Source organism: Nanorana parkeri, unplaced genomic scaffold (assembly GCF_000935625.1).
Source record: "Nanorana parkeri isolate BGI_ZX_2015 unplaced genomic scaffold, ASM93562v1 scaffold1361, whole genome shotgun sequence".
Classification (NCBI taxonomy): domain Eukaryota; kingdom Metazoa; phylum Chordata; class Amphibia; order Anura; family Dicroglossidae; genus Nanorana; species Nanorana parkeri.
This window is the reverse complement of record NW_017307629.1, coordinates 244129-262123: the sequence shown is the minus strand read 5'-3', so window position 1 is coordinate 262123 and position 17995 is coordinate 244129. Positions and strand designations below refer to the sequence as shown.

Here is a 17995-nt window from a genome sequence, read left to right as displayed (position 1 = left end):
CCGCGAGCTATAGCTCGCGATATACTGAGCTTTGGCTCACGGGAGGATGCTAGTTTATGTCCTCCCCTGACCCTTAAGAGAGCTATGGGGAAAAACACTTACCCCATAGTTCTCCTTTAATACTACTTGAAAGTCCATCCTGTTTTCAGACAGTCAACAACTGCACAATCCAAAATGATTGGATTCAGGTGTCTGTGCTACCTGCGTGGCAATAAATGCTGGGGTACCTTAGTGACACATCCTGGAAATGAAGAAGTTGCTTGGAGAAGCTACAAAATGTCATAAACAATACAGAAAAAATCCAGTTTAATGTAACAAACTACTACTAGCTAAACTTGGGGCATTCATTTTTTTGACTAAACCAGTTCGTAGTCAAATCAGTTTTCTTTGCAAAACATTATTGATGTTTAATCTTGAGGAAATGCTTGAGAAAATGTTCCTTACTTCACGATTGGGCTGTTTAAATATCATATCACACAAAGCATGTATTGCTCTCATAATAACTTACAGCTACCATTTCAAAGTTGCATTTCAGGAATCTCCCCTCTCTAAGCTCCTGCATAGTTGCCAATGTGTTTTGGGCAAAGCATCATAGAGAGGAATATATATCTAGTTGTAACATAATTATTAAAGAGAATGTGTAGTATTTTGTTAAATATTTATTCTATTAAAGGAGAACTATGGGGTAAGTGTTTTTCCCCAGAGTTCTCCTAAGGGTCACGGGAGGACAAGATAAAAGTAGTCATATACAGATGAAAATATGTTTATGAATATTTAATATTTGCAATTTCAAGCTGTTTTTCAAATGTTTACCAGGCTAACTGAAACTGTTTTGTGTAAAAACAATCCTGTTTTAAGATGTGACAAGTTGAAGCTCAAATTACACAGAGCTCTATGATCAGAGGAGTGATTCATCCCCCTCTTACCTTGCTTTGCAGGGCTCCATATGACAAGCGTTCAGCCCTTATTAAATGTTTGTAAAATAAAGATGTTGTATAATAGATATTATATAAAACATGTAAATTAACTTATACATACTCATATATTGCAGATTGAAAAAGAGTATGATGAATAGACAATGGGGGGGATTTATCAAATCTGGAGCAGATTTGCACTGCAGCCAATCTGCTTCTCTCTCTCATTTTCAAATCTTACCTGAGCAAACTGAAGAGAAATGCTGATTGGTTGCCATGGGCAACTGCTCCAGATTCTGTTTGCTCCAGTTTTGATCAATTCCCCCCAATATATATTTAAAGACAAGTATTCAAATGATCAGCTATTCTCCTGAAGACTGATATGAGTTTTTGTATTCCACTGTTGAGTTCTTAAATTGAACCTGTGCCCAGACCATGCACATTAAAGTATTTACATATTCTGAACAAGCAGTAAAAGCACTTTACAACCACTTCTCATTTACTTCTCAAACTATAGACATTGTGGAGAAAGTTTACAACTCCCAGTCCTCTAATGAAAACACACAGCAGGTGTATCTAAGCTATTAGCAACCTACTGATGCACCTGAGTGTTTGTTGTGTTCTTTGTTACCTTTTGAGTTACTTTACATTATGAGCAGCTAGATATACTGTATCAGGGATAGCTTGTTTTAGAACTATTTAATGTTTAAGAATATTTAAATAATTTATTGTCTATAGTGTGGGCACCTATCAAACGGCCGGATGAGCGCCTTCTAGATGCAGGTGGGCGGTTTAAAATGTCCTTGCAGCGCGCACGAGTGGGAAACTGTCAGAATTTGAAACAGCCAGCGATGGTTGTTCACATACAAGCGGTCCGTCGGCATTAGAGCTGCCGGATCACTTTTATCTTGTGCCTCTGTGCCCCCCGCTGCCACTGCTGGGCCCGGGGCCCAATCTCCCCTCCTGTATGAGAATGCAGGAAGTGAAGTATATTACATCACTTCCACATTCAGTTGTCATTATCTGGCTACAGAAGCTGGTGAAGCAGATCTCTGCTTCATCAGCTTCTTTGGGGGTCCTTAGATGACATTAGGGATCTTAAAGACCCCTGATGTCTCCATAAAGAGGACATGTCACTGTAATTTGATATCACATAGCGGGTTTCTTAGCCCCCTATGTGATAACAATAAAGTTAAGTGTAAAAACAAAAAGTCACACACACACAAAAAACATTTTTAATCCCCACATACACATGCAAACATGCGTCGGGTGCGCCTACGTGTAAAAACGACGATTGCGCCCATCACGCCACACATGTTACATATCATTGTGAACGTCAGAGTGTGAGCAATAATTTTAGGACCATCAATCACTTGGTAACACTAAATTAATTAGCGGTAACAGCTTTTAAAACGTTACCGATGGCCATTTTGGGTATGGTAGTTTTTTTGTGATTTCACAGGCATGCGCAATTTTAAGGCTTGACGTGTTTAGTGTCTATTCAACTGAAGTGACCCCGTCTTTTATATTTTACCAAAAAATTGGGTAATAATAGATGTTTCATAACATAATAAAGGGAAAACAGTTTTTTTTTTTTTTCCAAAATGTTCGGTACTTTTTTTTGTTATATAGTAAAAAATAAAAACCCCAGTGGTGTTTGTATACCACCAAAAGAAAATTCTATGTGTCCCCAAAAATGTTTTACAATTCGTTTCAGTACAGCGTTGCATGACGGAATAAATGTCAGTCAAAGTAGTGCAGCGCTAAATACTAAAAAATGGCCTGGACAGGAAGGGGGTGTAAACACCCCGGTCATCAAGTGTTTAATAATGTTTTGCCCTAGCCCAAATCCATCACCTTTATAGCAGGTACATGTAGTAGTTTAAAAAAAGTGAAATATGTTCATTTTCGGTAATTTATGATATATTTTTTTACCTTTCAATTTACTATCCAAGTGTATTTCCAGTCAAACCATTTTCTTTTCAGTTTTGCTTAGAGAGGGGAAGCATTAGAACCGTTGTCATGCTTTTACTGCTCTCTGAGGCTTAGTTAGAGTTTTCCCCTCTCTTTCTGTGACTGTGACATTGGCCCTCCCTTTCTGTAAGAAAAAAGAAAATAGCACTGCGCTTCAAACTCAAAAATTATATTCCTGAAATGTGAAACTGTCACACAGTGATAAACAATTTTGTGAATAGCCCGTACAGCACCCCTTCGGTTCTACTGAACTGAAGGGGTCCTGGGGCCAAAGCTAGCCGAAGGTTTGGCCGAAGCTACGGCCAGATCCTTCGGCAGCTTCGTGAATAGACCCCATAGAAAATCCTGTGTTAAATCTCACAAGTGATGCACAACTCCCTCATTAATCTACATATCCACATGTGAAGTCCATTACTTCTGGATACAATAAAGTTCTTGAAATATGTGAGGATATATCTTCCAACTATTATAATCAACAGCACGTCCGTGAATGCAAAAACAATTGGTGAATCAGTGCTCTCCAGTCTCCATCGTGCTCAAAGATAAGATCTGGCCGCACTCACCGACTCCATTTGCTCACCATATTTCAGATGAACAATTAGTGCTTTGTTGATATATATAGAACCAAATCCTCTCCTTTGTTTTTAATCCGACAATAAATTGGGGTAGACTCCTCCCGACTCTGGCTTATTTTCCAAAATCGTGTAACACTATTCGTTCATCTTCCACCTTCTCTTGTGCTCAGAGAGAGAAAAAAAGGCTTCCCATAGTGTAGTATGTCAGAATAAATTTATTTAAAACGGTTAAAATGCACTTACAATTAAGATAAGGCAATTGCACATGGATTGCACCTTAGGTGGGCGGATCTATGCGAGCATTGCAATCATAGAGACAGGAGCTCCAGTGGACACAATTGCCATTGTCATCATGATAGTGAGGGGAAGTCTTTCTAATGAAGCCTCAGCAATAAAAACTTCACAGGGGTTCTAGTTCTTCCCCACTCTATGCATAAAATAAATAGTTGGGCATACGCTTTAATGTAATGCTTTGTGAAGTTCATGGACAAACAATGTGTTGCTGATTGCTGAGCAGTGACTGGAAGATTGCCATTGACAAGAGCTTGCAGCTAAATAGATAAAGCCTGTGTGAGCAGGGAATGTTATGTTTCAGCTGGTTAATTCAGTAATAAAGTGGCTGGGCTCTTAGCATCCTATAAGCTTCATCGTAAGGACATTCGATCCATGTGCTTCACAATACTTGAGAGGTGATTGAATTTCCTTTGATGTATGTAAAGTACATTGGAAAAGTCACTAAGGTCATTAACTAACATGGAGCAAAAGTGGATGAGTAATAAAATGTATACTAACCAGTCTGAGATTGGAACACTTACCCAGTAATAACTGAAAATTAAAGGAAACCTGTACCTGGAGACAGGGTGTAGCCTTGGCAGTATTGTACATAGATGGGCACCATATAATCACTATGTATGTCTTGTGTCATCAAGGTCAGAATACTAACACTGCTATCTCCAGGCAGTGTGCTGGAGACCAGAAAGGCCACTATTCTCTATAGATAACAGTGGTACTACTACAGAGCCCTCCCCCACTAATTGTCTTCTTATTGTAAGGGGAGGTGCTTTGCAGTTCATGGAGATAGGTGGGAACAATTTAAAACATAAATCAAAAAATTGCATGCTTAACAGACCAAAAGGGAGCAAGTAAGTGATGATTATTATTACATAGTTACATAGTTGTTACGGGTAAATAAAGACACAGGTCCAGCGAGTTCAACCTTTGGGTTTTGTGTGTGTGTCTGTTTGTTACTAAGATTACCTGTACCCCTGTATATCTTGTGTGCTGAGAAAAGTATCTATATAGTTCTTGAATGATTCCATACTCTCAGCAGTGTCTGTGGAAGGGAGTTCCACAATTTTACAGCTCTCATAGTAAAGAATCCCAATCGCTGTTTAAGATGAAACCTTCTCTCTTCCAGTATTAGGTGGTGGCCTCTTGTCTTCTTGACTGAACTGACAGCAAACAGTTTATTACTGATTATCCCATCACGATTAAACAATTTGCACATTAATATTATGTCCCCTCTAAGTCTCCTCTTCTCCAGAGTGAGCAAGTATAATGGACACGGGCTTTCCTAATAATCCCTTTATTAGCTTTGTCGCCCTTCTCTGGACTCTCTCCAGCTCAAGCACATCCTTTCTGTGGATCAGTGACCATAACTGAACCACATACTCAAGATGTGGCCGGATCAGTGTTTTGTAAAGGGGCAGCATTATGGATTTGTCTGTACAGTACATTCCCTTTTTTATACATGATAGTACCCTGCTCGTCTTATTTGCTGCTGCCTGGCTTTGCATGCTGTTACTAAGGCGACAGTCCTCTAGGACTCCCAAATCTTTTTCCACCTCTGATTCCCCCAGTGGGATGCCCATTAAGGAGTAGCTTGCTTTCGTATTTTTAACTCAAATGCATAACCTTACACCACTTGGAAAATTAGCCATTTATTGATACTCTCTGGACAGTTCTCTATCCAAGTACACTCCATTTCATCAGTGCCCAAAGATTGAAGCTTGTAAATTAAATGTTTATTTGGGAACTGTATCAAATGCTTTTGCAAAATCAAGGTACACTACATCCACTGGCTTTCCTCTGTTAGGGTGTCACTCGCCTCTTCATAGAACGCTAATAGGTTGGTTTGACACAAACGGTCCTTCCTGAAGCCATGTTGGTTGTATGATATCTTGCCCATAGGCAAATTCTTAAATATGGTCCTTTGTCATACCCGCAAATAACTTGCATACTATGGATGTTAAGCTGACTGGTCTATAATTCCCAGGTACGCTTCTCAAACCATTTTTAAATATTGGTACAACAGTTGCTTTACACCAGTCAGCTGGTACCTCCCCAGTCTGATAGGAGTCCTTAAATGAGAACTATGAGGTGAGTGCTTTTCACTCACCTCATAGTTCTAGCCGACCTGTGACAATGAGACTGTCACAGGTCGGCTTAGTAGATCGGGAGGTGAGCGAACACATAACGGCGTTCGCTCACCTCTCGATCCTGTCACGGCTCTCTGTTGTGACAGGGGTGGGGCTGGATTCCCCCCTCCCCGCTCCGATCCGCCAGCGCTGACTGGCGGAACGGACGGGGAGGGGGCGGGTACAGCTGGCTCTGACTCTAGATAGGCAGAGCCAGCTGTCGGTCACGCAGCTGGGCGTATCCAGACATAATTGTCAAGATCCGCTTCAGCGTCTCAGTATACCGCGAGCAGCAGCTCGCGGATACTGCGGCGTCTCTCTAGGGTGACGGGAGGACGCTAGTTTGTGTCCTCCCGTTACCCTAAGGAGAACTATGGGGAAAACCCTAACCCCATAGTTCTCCTTTACAGATTAGGAACAATGTCATCACTATTATCGTACTTAGCACTTTAAGTACCCGCAGGTGTAAGTTATCTAGTTATAGTTATTATTTAACAATTGCTGTTAGCAAATGGAGTTTTATGTGAGAGCTGTAGGAAATACACCTAATCACTCTATCTCAGCAGAAACAGCAGAGACAAATCGGTATACTCCGAAAGCCTAAAGCATGCAGCCAGTGATGGGCTTTCCCATTAGAAAGCCTATCATAGTTTGCAACATTTATGTCATGGATGCAACATGAAGATTTTATACAAATAATTTAAACAAAATTAAGTGTCCTCAAAAGAAAAAAAAAACATTAATTAACAATTGCTCAAAAACCATTACAGCTTCCAATTTAAAGTGCCTTTATACTTCTAAATATAAAGTTAATGTCTCTAATATAGATTCATTAGTATAGAATAATGTGGCAAACAAATCCTCAAAATGTGTCTTTAGCATATGATTCCTGATTAGAGGCAGCAGCGCACTGCGGCTTGTGATCGTGCACAGACATCCTCGGTTATTCCGTCCTCACAGGAACCTATAAGAAGTAGATCTAGTGTCATCAGGGGGCAGGATCAAGGAACAAGACAAACTGTTTCACAGAAGAACTATGCAATAAATGAAGATTGTGCTTAGGCAAAAAAGCAGCTGCAGAATGCTTACTGTAAGTGCTATATCATTTGCCACTGACGTGTCTTACAGTAAACAAAAAACTTGACAGAGGTTCTAAACTCCACAACTCTATCCAAATCTAAAAAAAAGGTTTTGCCTTTAAGTATGCCTTAATCATTAACTCTAAATAGATGACATTTACTTTGCTGAAGCACTGTCATACAATTACCATGTCTGTTTATTTCATAAAATTGTGTTTGACCTATTTTATCCTTTTTTCCATCTCAGTTTTAACCATTTCCTGTCTATATTCACTCTCTCCAGCATTTACTACATATCATTGGTCTGGACCAGTTTCCTGACAATGACTGTGGAGATGTGTATTGGCAGAGCCACTTGTAGTCTCCACCAATGGGGTATCTGACAGGGTAACAAAGCAGGAACACAACTGGGAGACATTTGTCTGCAAATAACATGAATGCCTAAACAAGAACCTTCATGGCAGGTTCACCAGGGATTATTGTAACAAAAGCTGCAGATTTAAAAAAGATTAAATACAACTTTAAAAATTCTATTAGCATGTCAAAGTTTATATGATAGTTTAGTGATTAGATTTGAGTCTACTGAAAATATGAAGTGTTACTTGTGAATTTCTTTATATTTATCTTTTCTAGCCGATCTAAATCCCTGAACAAAATACCGTTTACAGAGCCCAACAGCTAAGGCTCAAATAGTCAGCTAAAGGAGTCAGAAGAGTGATTCTTCCTTCTCTGTATGGCTCCATATTTATTTTTAACAAGACAGACCATCTGAAAGGAAAAGCTATTGTTGTGTTCTCAATGACACCAGTGTTATGGGCACAATGTATGATAACTGTTTATTTGTAAAAAAAAAAAATATGAAACATTAGTCAAGAATTGTAATAAAAAATACATAAAATGAATGCAAAGTAATTATCATTTCCCCTTTATATTATAACTGCACAGCATAATGGAATGAAAAAGAAACCAACAATGGCTGTGTCAAGATGTGTAAGAGTTAAATATCCTTGATCACAGTCACATTCTTTCCCTAACAAGGTATTATCCAGAGTTATAAACAAGAGTGGACATTCTTAGGATTCCATGAAATTATTATCTTCAACGTTGCTGCAATGAAGATATTTCACTCGGCTGGAATTAAGTACCAGTGTAAGAAGACATCGTAGGCACTTGGATGTTATTTATGAGATGGAACAATGCTGCACATATTGAAACCAAGGGTGGGGTTGCACTGCTAGCCTATTATAAAATACACAGAAGTCATTCTAGGAATACACTTTCTTGCAGTTGCAAAGCATGTTCTAAATGGATTTGAGTATGTACAAAAACAGATTGCTCTACAACTCTGATGGACTGTATGGTCCAGTGAGAACACTGCACATAAAGAATCGTGTTTCAAGTGCACATTATAATTAGAGATTGGTCATGATCAACCCAGCATGCATTCATGTTTAATCAACAATGGTTGTGACTGTTGGACACAGAAAATGCATCCAGTCATGAGTTTCCAGACCACTGCTGACTCATTTGGCATTATGTCCTCAAGGTCATGGGCACTAATGTTTTTTTTGATCTGTTCACATTTTCCTCTATGCTCGCATGACCTGTATAAAGGCAGACTTTTTAAATGATCTGCATGACCCAGGACAGTCAGAGGGTTGAGTTTCACTCTTGACAGATTTGCCCATACATGCATATGGACACATTTGTCAGACTTAGATGTTCAGATCTTGACTTGGACTTGGACCACTAATGGTATTAATAAAGGCCCTGGTTGTACTGTAAATGGGATCGTAGGCAAGTATGGTCATTGAATTTCCCATCCTAAAGTGGTATACAGGGGGATATTCATCAGATGGTAAGCCTTTTGTGCTTCCACACATTGGACATGTACAGTGCCTTGCGAATGTATTCACCCCTCCTGGAGTTTTTTCTGTTTGTTTTGATTACAACCTGAAATTAAAATCCATTTTTTTGGGAGTTTGTACCATGTGATGTACACATCATGCCTACCACTTTGTAGGTGCAAACATTTTTTTATTGTGCCGATGATTAAGACAAAAAAAATAATTTTGAGTTTGCAAAATTATTCAACTCCCAAAAGTCAATACTCTGCCTGGCTTCTGTTAGCCTTTTGACGTACACTGTACGTCGTCAGTCACGAAGGGGTTAAATGACCATAGTTCTCCTCAGGGTCACAGGAGGACATATACTGTGTTCTCCAGTTAACCAAAACTCAGTATATATATACAGGTGAAACTCGAATAATTAGAATATCGTGCAAAAGTAATTGCAGTAAGTGCTGCAAAAGGGGCCCAAACCAAGTACTGAGTACATATGCATGCTTGTACTTTTCAGAGGTCCGATATTGTTCTATGTACAATCCTTGTTTTATTGATTGCATGTAATAATCTACTTTTTTGAGGTTGTGGATTTGGGGTTCTTGGGGTTTTCATGAGCTGTAAGTCATAATCATCACAATTATGACAAATCACGGCTTGAATTATCTTGCTTTGCATGTAATGAGTCTATCTCATATATTAGTTTCACCTTTTTAAGTTGCATTAGTGAAATAAATGAACTTTGCACGATATTCTAATTATTTGAGTTTCACCTGTATATATAGCAGGCTATTGTCCGCTATATGCTGAGAGCGCCGCAGCCGGGAAGGATCGCGACAATACTGTCGAGATCCACCCAGCTGACTGATTGAAGTTGGCTGTGCCTATCTAGAGGCAGAGCAAGCTGTGTCTGCCCCCTCCCCTGTCCGTTCCCCCAGTCAGCGCTGGAAGATCGGAGAGGGGAGGGGGGAATCCCTGTGGGGAGCGGTGACAGTCACCGCTCTCTGAAGGGAGAGGATCGGGAAGTCAGCGACGGCGCTGTGTTTTCGCTGACTTCGCGATGAAAAGAGCTGACCTGTGACAGCTTCTTTGTCACAGGTCGGCTTGAATTATGGGGATGCGTGTTTTTCCCTCACCCCATATTTCTCCTTTTAGGCTATTTGACTTTTATTTGAGATATATGTTTTAGCATCTTAATTTTTTTGTCATATATAACTAATAGGTGAATCTACAGTAGCAAACTAAAGGAAAAGAAGATTTTTCCTCTAAAAGTTTATTCTGAAAAGAAAAGTGTATACAAGCAGAATTTATAGATGTTCCTGATCTAACACTTAGGAATGTTTTATGGGAATTATAGGAATTTTGAAAAATTTCACAGAGTGCTCACTTGAGCTATAAGCTTTTCTATGTATAGAGTAAAGCTTTTAAGCTTTGTTTTCTTGATTAGTGCATTGCACCTCCCTTTTTTTGCTGTGTGAAAACAACAACCAGTTGTTGGTCTTTCTTTGGAGATCCCATGACGTAACCTACTAATGTAATATCCCATATTATCAGCTATGCATTAAATCTAAATCAGTGGTGGTGAGCTCTGTTGATCTAGTGGGCCTCAAGTCGGGTCGCTGACATCACCAAATGGTCACACATAATTATTAGTTAATATAATACAGAATGCTATCAGAGAGTGTAACCATGCAACATGAGAGGGTCAACGACTATAGGCTTGCTACAAGAAATGGTCTGATATGCTAAAGGAGTTGTTGGAGACTAGGGACATGATTCAGGAGACATGAGGGTTGATTTACTAAAGGCAAAAAGGCTGGTGATTTTGCAAATAAATTCTTGCTTAGCTTAGTGATTGTGGGGAAAATTCCCTTTTTTAAATAATACCCAATCACGTGCAAGGAAGATAAAACAAACAGTATTTTTGCTTGTACATGACGGGATGATGGAAGTTCACCTCATTTACTAAACTTAGGGGAAACTTCCCCTGCAAAGTGTAATTTCCTTTGCATAATGAACAACCTTTAGTCAATCATTAGCATGGACTCTTGACACAGGTATTACAGGCAATAGGGAAACAGACTACTGCTTAAAGGGGCCCCAAGGGCCGCACAGGTGGAGCAAAAGGGTAGTAGATTGGGCACCGAAATAAACAAAAATGTCAGGCCGAAACCAAAAATGTTTTTTATTTTAACTTTTTTCCAAATTGTTTTAAATATTTTATTTTGTATAAACTTTTAATTTTTTTTTTTTTTTTTCATTTTTTATTAATTGAAAATTAACCACGAGCCACACTCGGGAATACCGCCAAGGAGGTTAAATATTTTTATTTTTTGCTTTACTTTTAAGGGCTTCAAGGGGAAATATTAGGGGTCTAAACAGACCCCTGATATTTCCCTTTTAAAATGGAAAAAGAGATTGAGGACATCTTCTTTTCTGCAGCCCCTGTTATAAATGAACAGGAATCCTCCTATGAGTGTGCATGTTCATTCATAACGTGAGGACAGAGTACGTTCACTATAACCACAATTATGAATGAACAGGAGGTGATGTAAATCACTTCCCATTCATTCATAATTGAGGATATAGTAAACATACTCTGTCCTCAATTATTTACAAACACTCAGCGATCACTGATCTTTGAGTGTTTGTACCTCGCTCTCCATCCTGACACACTGTCTCAGCACGCTGGCTGGGCGAGCGAGCGGGGCTCAGCCTGCTGTGACGGCGCTGGCTGTCTCCGCCCACACCACTCTCCTCTAATTTGTGACAGGAGGCTGAGCGGTGTGGGAGGAGAGACTCCGACCGCTCACAGCGCTCTCCTCCTGCAGCGCTCGGCCGCCTGTGACAGTTTCTCTCCTCCCCGCTGGGACACTGAGCAGCCCCAGCGGGGAGGAAAGAAAGAATGGATGCACCGCTATATCGGCCAGAAAATGGCACTTTCGGCATTATGCCAAAAGTGCCATTTTCGGCCGATATGTTTGGACAGCCGATATATCGGTGCATCCCATATAGCCGTATTAGTCCAGTTGACAAGATGTCAAAAAAACTAAAACTCAGTATTGCAGTGTGCAATGATACCTTTCTTATCGGACTAACAAAATATATAAAAGACAAGTTTTCGAGAGTGAATCTCTCTTCTTCAGGTGAGAAGAAGAGAGGTTCACTCTTGAAAGCTTGTCTTTTATATATTTTGTTAGTCCGATAAGAAAGGTATCCTTGCACACTGCAATACTGAGTTTTTGTTTTTTTGACATTGGGAGGGGGCGGGTACAGATAGGCCTCTAGATAGGCAGAGCCAGCGGTCACTCACGCAGCTGGGCGGATCTCGACATCGATGTCGGAATCCGCTCCGCTCCGGCTGCGTCCTCCCGTTACCCTAAGCTCAGTACACCGCGAGCCGCAAGCTTAGGGTAACGGGAGGACGCTAGTCTGTGTCCTCCAGTTACCCTAAGGAGAACTATGGGGAAAAGCCCTGACCCCATAGTTCTCCTTTTAATAATAATTAATTGTTATCCATTGGCAGTGTACAAAATACACTTTTATACCTCAGGTACAAGTATAATAACTAAAGGCTATAATGTAACAAGCCTAAGGTTATGTAAGGATATGTCTACTACAGGCATGAGATATGATATCATCATAAATTACTTTCTATAAAATATTGATGGTTGATATTGCTTTCTTTAACAGAGGAACTAACAAGGACATTTATTCTAGGCAGAGCTGGTGTTTGGCCAAGTAGACCTTCACTTGGGGACAAGGAGAGTCCTTAGTTCTGTGTAAGCTCTGGAGCAAGCCTGGAGGTTGAACAGAGCAGTGGGAGAGTGAAGAATAGGCGTATATGTGCAGATGGGGGAATTTACCTGAAGTTATTGCTTTCTCTGCATGGACATGGATTATTTTACGAAGGGCAAGGCTTTAAATGACCAACCAGAGGCTAGATGCACCAAACCAGATCCATGCATTGATTATTTTTTTTCTCTCTTATTTAGCTAACCAGCTTCTGTCCGTGCTTAGACGCAATACACAAGTGACGGAAACACCTTTTAAGAGATGTTAGATATGTGTATATATTGGGTGGGTAGGGGGCTGCTCAAGTGTGTTGCTTGAATGGAGTAGCTGCCATTGTTTTCTTATCTGTAAATGCCATAAAATTAGATAAATGCATAAACATTAGTTACTGTCTGCCAAACCACCGTGTTGATCCTGTGGCTTCCAAGCATAGTGAGTCACTGATCTAGAGCAAATATGGAGTTCCCACAACTGGCTGCATGCTTGTACTTGATAATAATTCTCAAGTTATTCCCCATCATTCTCGACTGAGTATCCTCCCGTCTAGAGGCTCATCATGACCTCTGGGAAATGAGCAATTTCAGAGAGGGGGGATGGGGAAAGGCAGCACAGGTTTTTTCTCTCATTGCAGGTGCCCTTTAACACAACTAGTCGACTTAAAAAATAATATTACACATATACATTTGAACATTTCAGTTCTAGATGGTTATAAAGATAAATGGCTTAAATAAAAATAAACTTATGCTTATCTTATATTTGCAGAATCAGCCAGGGCCATTCATGGCCGTCACATTTCCATTCTGCTCTGACTCAGCTCTTACAGAACGGCACATACAAGGTAAGCTGCATTTCATTTTCTTATTTCAGTTCACAGAATTGTTCTCCAAAGCAATTTCAGTACTGTGTGTAGTTCTGTGGAGGTCTACCTTGTGAATGTTTTTTTCTTAACATCGTGGGTGTGCCTATGGAAAAATAACTGTAAATAAATCTTGCTGTCACTCCTAGTAACTAGTAATATCCCGGTATCTTTCAAACACAATTTATAAAAGTTATATCAAATGATTGATTATATTACAAAAGGCAATTCTAGACATAAATATATTACGTCATATAGTAGTATCAGTTTATCTATGAAAAAGGAGAAGGATCACAAAAATTTATTTTTTTCTGTTACCAAAAATAGAGATAAACATTGTAATCACTCTGTGGTTTTATTTTTTCTTTAATTGCCATCTTTTAATTCAGATGTTTTCTTTAACTTGTGATAATTCATTAGCTTCTAGCCAGAAGAAAAAACACAACCTGTCAGCATTGGCTACAAGTAATCATGTGGGCAGCCCCCCAATGTGTTAGTGTACCATTTACAGGTATTTATGAAGCCTCACAGTGATCATAGTACCCCCCGATAATATCTGTTTTTCTTTCCAGAAGAATGACGCCATAATTGTTCAGGCATCATCCAGAGTTAGCAACTAGTTCCTGAATGGAGATGCTTGCTTAGGGGTGATAAGGCATGTAAATTAGAGATGCAACGCTACTACTATCGGTATCGGTGCCAATACCAAGTATTTGGGCGAGTACCCGTACTCGCCCAAATGCTCCCGATACTTATCCTGTAGTCATTACATTCCGTCCTGCTTCCTGATTGGCCGGGAAGCTGGCTCTATGCTCCCTCGTCAACATTACAGTGTTTTTAATCAATTAGGATGTTCCTGTGTATTGTGACATTTCAGAAATGTATTTATGCTCTAAATTGTCCACTTGTCCTGCATGTCCTGTAACCACTTTAGGTCTTAAAGTCAATGGTAAGCGGTAATGAGAGTTTGCCTTAATTATAGAAAAGTAAAAGGTATCAGGCCAGATATGAAATAGGATGGGAACACAGGAAATATGTGGCTTGGACCATATACTCAGCCTTGCTTAGGACTTACAATTTTGCATATGCTGTGGTTTTATGAAGACTGAAGCTCCTGCAGCTCATGTGTGCAACTCATAGAGACCTAAAACCTGCTGATTACATCGCCACAGCTGCTTTTGTTATGTAGGACTTATGGGTGAGTCAGGTTGGGTTGTCCAAGCTTTTTTTTACTGTAGGTGATGCTTACAGCTGCCTTCCTCTTGCTTAGAACCCAGAGAATGCATAAGCACTCTCCAGATCAGTTAGAAAGGCTACAGTTAAAAAAAAAAACCTTCAAGTGCTTAAAGCTGAACTCTGGGATAAGCAAATATTGCTTACATTCAAGAGGTATGTGTACTTTTACCTAAATCTTGGTGTTCTTATGTATTTCTTTTAGATCTGTGCAGTAATGTGAAACTTGTCTTTGTGCGGGAGCTTCCTTTAATAAAGGCCAGACACTTCTGCTCTCTCCTCGTACAAGGTGACTGGTCTTTTATCCACCTCCTCTTATAGTTTTCTGCAGGCAATCTCTAATGGTTGGACTTGTTGGGTCCCTCCAACAGCTCTGCTCTCTGCACAGGAAGCACAGTGATGATGTCACCACTAGTTTACAAGTTAATAACAGGGCTTGCAAAGGCATTTGGTTTACACAAAATGAATTTATATCCTTTGTGGCTACTGAGTAATATATTTCAAAGAAAGTTTTTGTGCCCAGAGTTCAGCTTTAAAACATTCCAAATGGCTGGTTCCTGTAATAGAAGAGGTATTGTACTTGCCTCTCTGGTGGTCTGTGTCTCCTACCTTCCCTCCATATTGGGGCTGTTGCCTTCATAAGACTGCACTCAAAACTTATGGGAGCGTTGAAATCCTGTGTCCCCTGCTGCGCATTGTGGTTTCATCCTCTGACCCATATGATGCTGCAAGACACAGCAGGTGGGGGTGAGGAAAACTGTTGTGCAGGGGGTGGGTTACAATTTGAATTGGGCTTTAAAGCAGGCAACATGGCTGTGGAGTAGGAATGGCCACACAAGAACATTGATAGGAATGTGGGTCAACATTAAAAGAATAATTCTGTAGTTTTTGTACACTTGTAATGTTTGTAACCATTTAAGATACAGGCAGTGCTACGTATAGTCAAATATCAGCAGATTCATATATTATAAATAAAATGCGTTTCAGAGAAAATGCAATCACAAAATGCAAAAAAATAAATCCAAAAGGTCAGGAAATGTTTTCACAATGAGAAGGTTTGTAGGATGCAGTACGAGTGTCTGAATTAAAAAAAAATTTTTGGAAAGTAAAAGCTAAAACTAAACTGCTTATTTTGTATTGCACGATCACTCCTTACCTAGCTTTTACCCTGTGCGAGTTATATAAATATCTCCCAGACAGCAAACAGTAGTTGTGTTTTCTACTCTCTAGAAAGTGTTACAATGCATTTCCCAGATATCAGGTGAAGATTACTCAGCATAATGCGTTTTTCTTATTCCACTCTTGAACTGCTAGAGCTGCAAGGAGCTCAGCAGCCATTTTGTGTACAGCCTGCCCTTCTTTCCATCTTACAAATCCTCCAGCGGAATCTTTCATTGTCTTGATGCTCAGTCTCTACCAGATTCATTATTTCCCTTAGATACTTCTGTATAAACATAACGTTCTTCTTGTTTTTAATACTCAGAGAACAGAAAAGCTGAATGGAATATTTTAGACACTTTTCAGTACGTTAGTTGTGTGATACATCAGAGTAAAAATTGCTCTTTAACCCGTTCAGAGCTAGACCTAATGTCAGCTTTTTGTGTTGCCACAAACCTCTAAGCTGGAAGTCAATTGTTAGAGTTGGAATAAAATTACAGCAGAAGATTTGATAGAAGGCAGCTAATTAAGTGTTATTGTTATTTAAACCTTTATATGTTTTTAAACTGTTGTTTTTTTTTTTGCAAATAAGCAAAAGCATGGCAAAGCATACTCAAAGGACTGTAGGTTAGCTAAATAGACTGGACATCAAACTGAGCTTGCTTTGATGTCTGTTTGTCTGCTTGAACCCTCTAACTTAGCCATGCGATAAGGGACAAGTGGCTGCTGTGATGACTTATTCTAGTTCTAAAAACAGCCGTCATCTTTCAGCAGAGCTGAAAGTTGAAATAGCCAAATATGTGAAAAGAAGACTAGGGCTCCATCTGCTGGGTTGCTGGAAAACTCAATATTGTTACAACCCTATACAGCCCTATATAACCCCTATATTTATCTGCAGTATTACACATTTATCTGACTACAAAAAATTACTTTTGTTAAAATTGTATTTTATTTCTTCCTGACCATTATAAATAAAAAAGTAAAATATGTACTAAACCAGTATACATTCCCTAATACAAACTACCACACATTATTCAGAGGAACAGTGACTCTAAAATGCGAGTTACCTTCACGTAAATGACATAGACGATGCTTTCCATAATACAAATACAGTATATATGTAGCATTTATGTCTGTAAAGAGATAATTGTGCATGACTGGATAAAGGGGGGCCAGGAGGTTCCCCAGGGTGTTCTTTAAAGCAAACAGGATGGGAAAACAATTACCTTAAAGTAGAACCATTAGCAAAAATGATATATATGCAACCATATTTGCCCAATTAATGCCAAACTGATTTTTTTTCTTTTCCTCCAATTTGAGGTAATACTGTACTGTTACTGTGGTAAGAGGGGTTTATAGCACTGTGGGAAGTATAAGTGGGCTGTTTACACATGAAATTGGAGGTAAAACATCTCTTTTTACACACAGTTTCTTGCGGTACAATCTGAACATCACTTATTACCTTGCTAAATAACTCCTATAGGGCTTATCCTGTTTCAGACCTATTCAATGCAGTATGCAGATCGCCAAGCATTATACTAATAGGAGCCAACCGGATTTCATGTTATTAAAGTGACACTAGTACTACAGACATCTCAACTCTCCCGGATGTTCCAGGAGTCCCCCGCTATTAGATAGCGGCTCCCGGACACCCGGGAGAGAAACATTTTCTCCCGGAGAGGTTTACTCTGCTTTATCTTGCAGAGTAAACCTTTCCGTGTTGTCTGTTTTTTTTTTTTTTTCTGACATCGGGGCTGCCGGCCTCTGTCAGTCAGAAGAAAACACAAAAACGGCATAGGAACTAATAGCTAGATCGCTATTGGCTATTTCAGTTTGCAATAGCCAATAGCAGACCACCTATTGCACCCGCCCACTGATGCTGTCAATCAGCAGAGGTGGACCTGAAGTTCTCCATCAGGTCCACCTCTGCTGACTGACAGCAGCAGAGGGCAGGTGCAATAGCCAGCTTGCTATTGGCTATTGCAAATTGAAATAGTCAATAGCAATCTAGCTATTAGTTCCTATGCCGTTTAGTTTTTTCCTGATGGCAGCAGCTGTCAGAACACTAAAAAAACCCAGCAGATAGCAAAGGAAGCATTAGCTTCTTTGCTTTCTGCCATCATTTCTGGGGGTGCTCTCTTCCTTGTTGTTGC

At 39.7% G+C, this 17995-nt stretch overlaps 1 protein-coding gene across 2 annotated transcripts in view; it reads left to right on the top strand.

Annotated features, from left to right (window-relative positions):
• TLK1 (tousled like kinase 1) overlaps positions 1–17995 on the top strand; it is a 136908-nt gene that overhangs the window by 24138 nt on the left and 94775 nt on the right. For both annotated transcript variants that reach the window (XM_018569579.1, XM_018569578.1), the window contains exons 2-4: positions 1714–1723; positions 3738–3744; positions 13358–13433. In XM_018569579.1, coding sequence (XP_018425081.1) covers positions 13376–13433 — 58 coding nt within the window. In that variant the 5' untranslated portion in view covers positions 1714–1723; positions 3738–3744; positions 13358–13375. The remainder of the gene's footprint in view (positions 1–1713; positions 1724–3737; positions 3745–13357; positions 13434–17995) is intronic.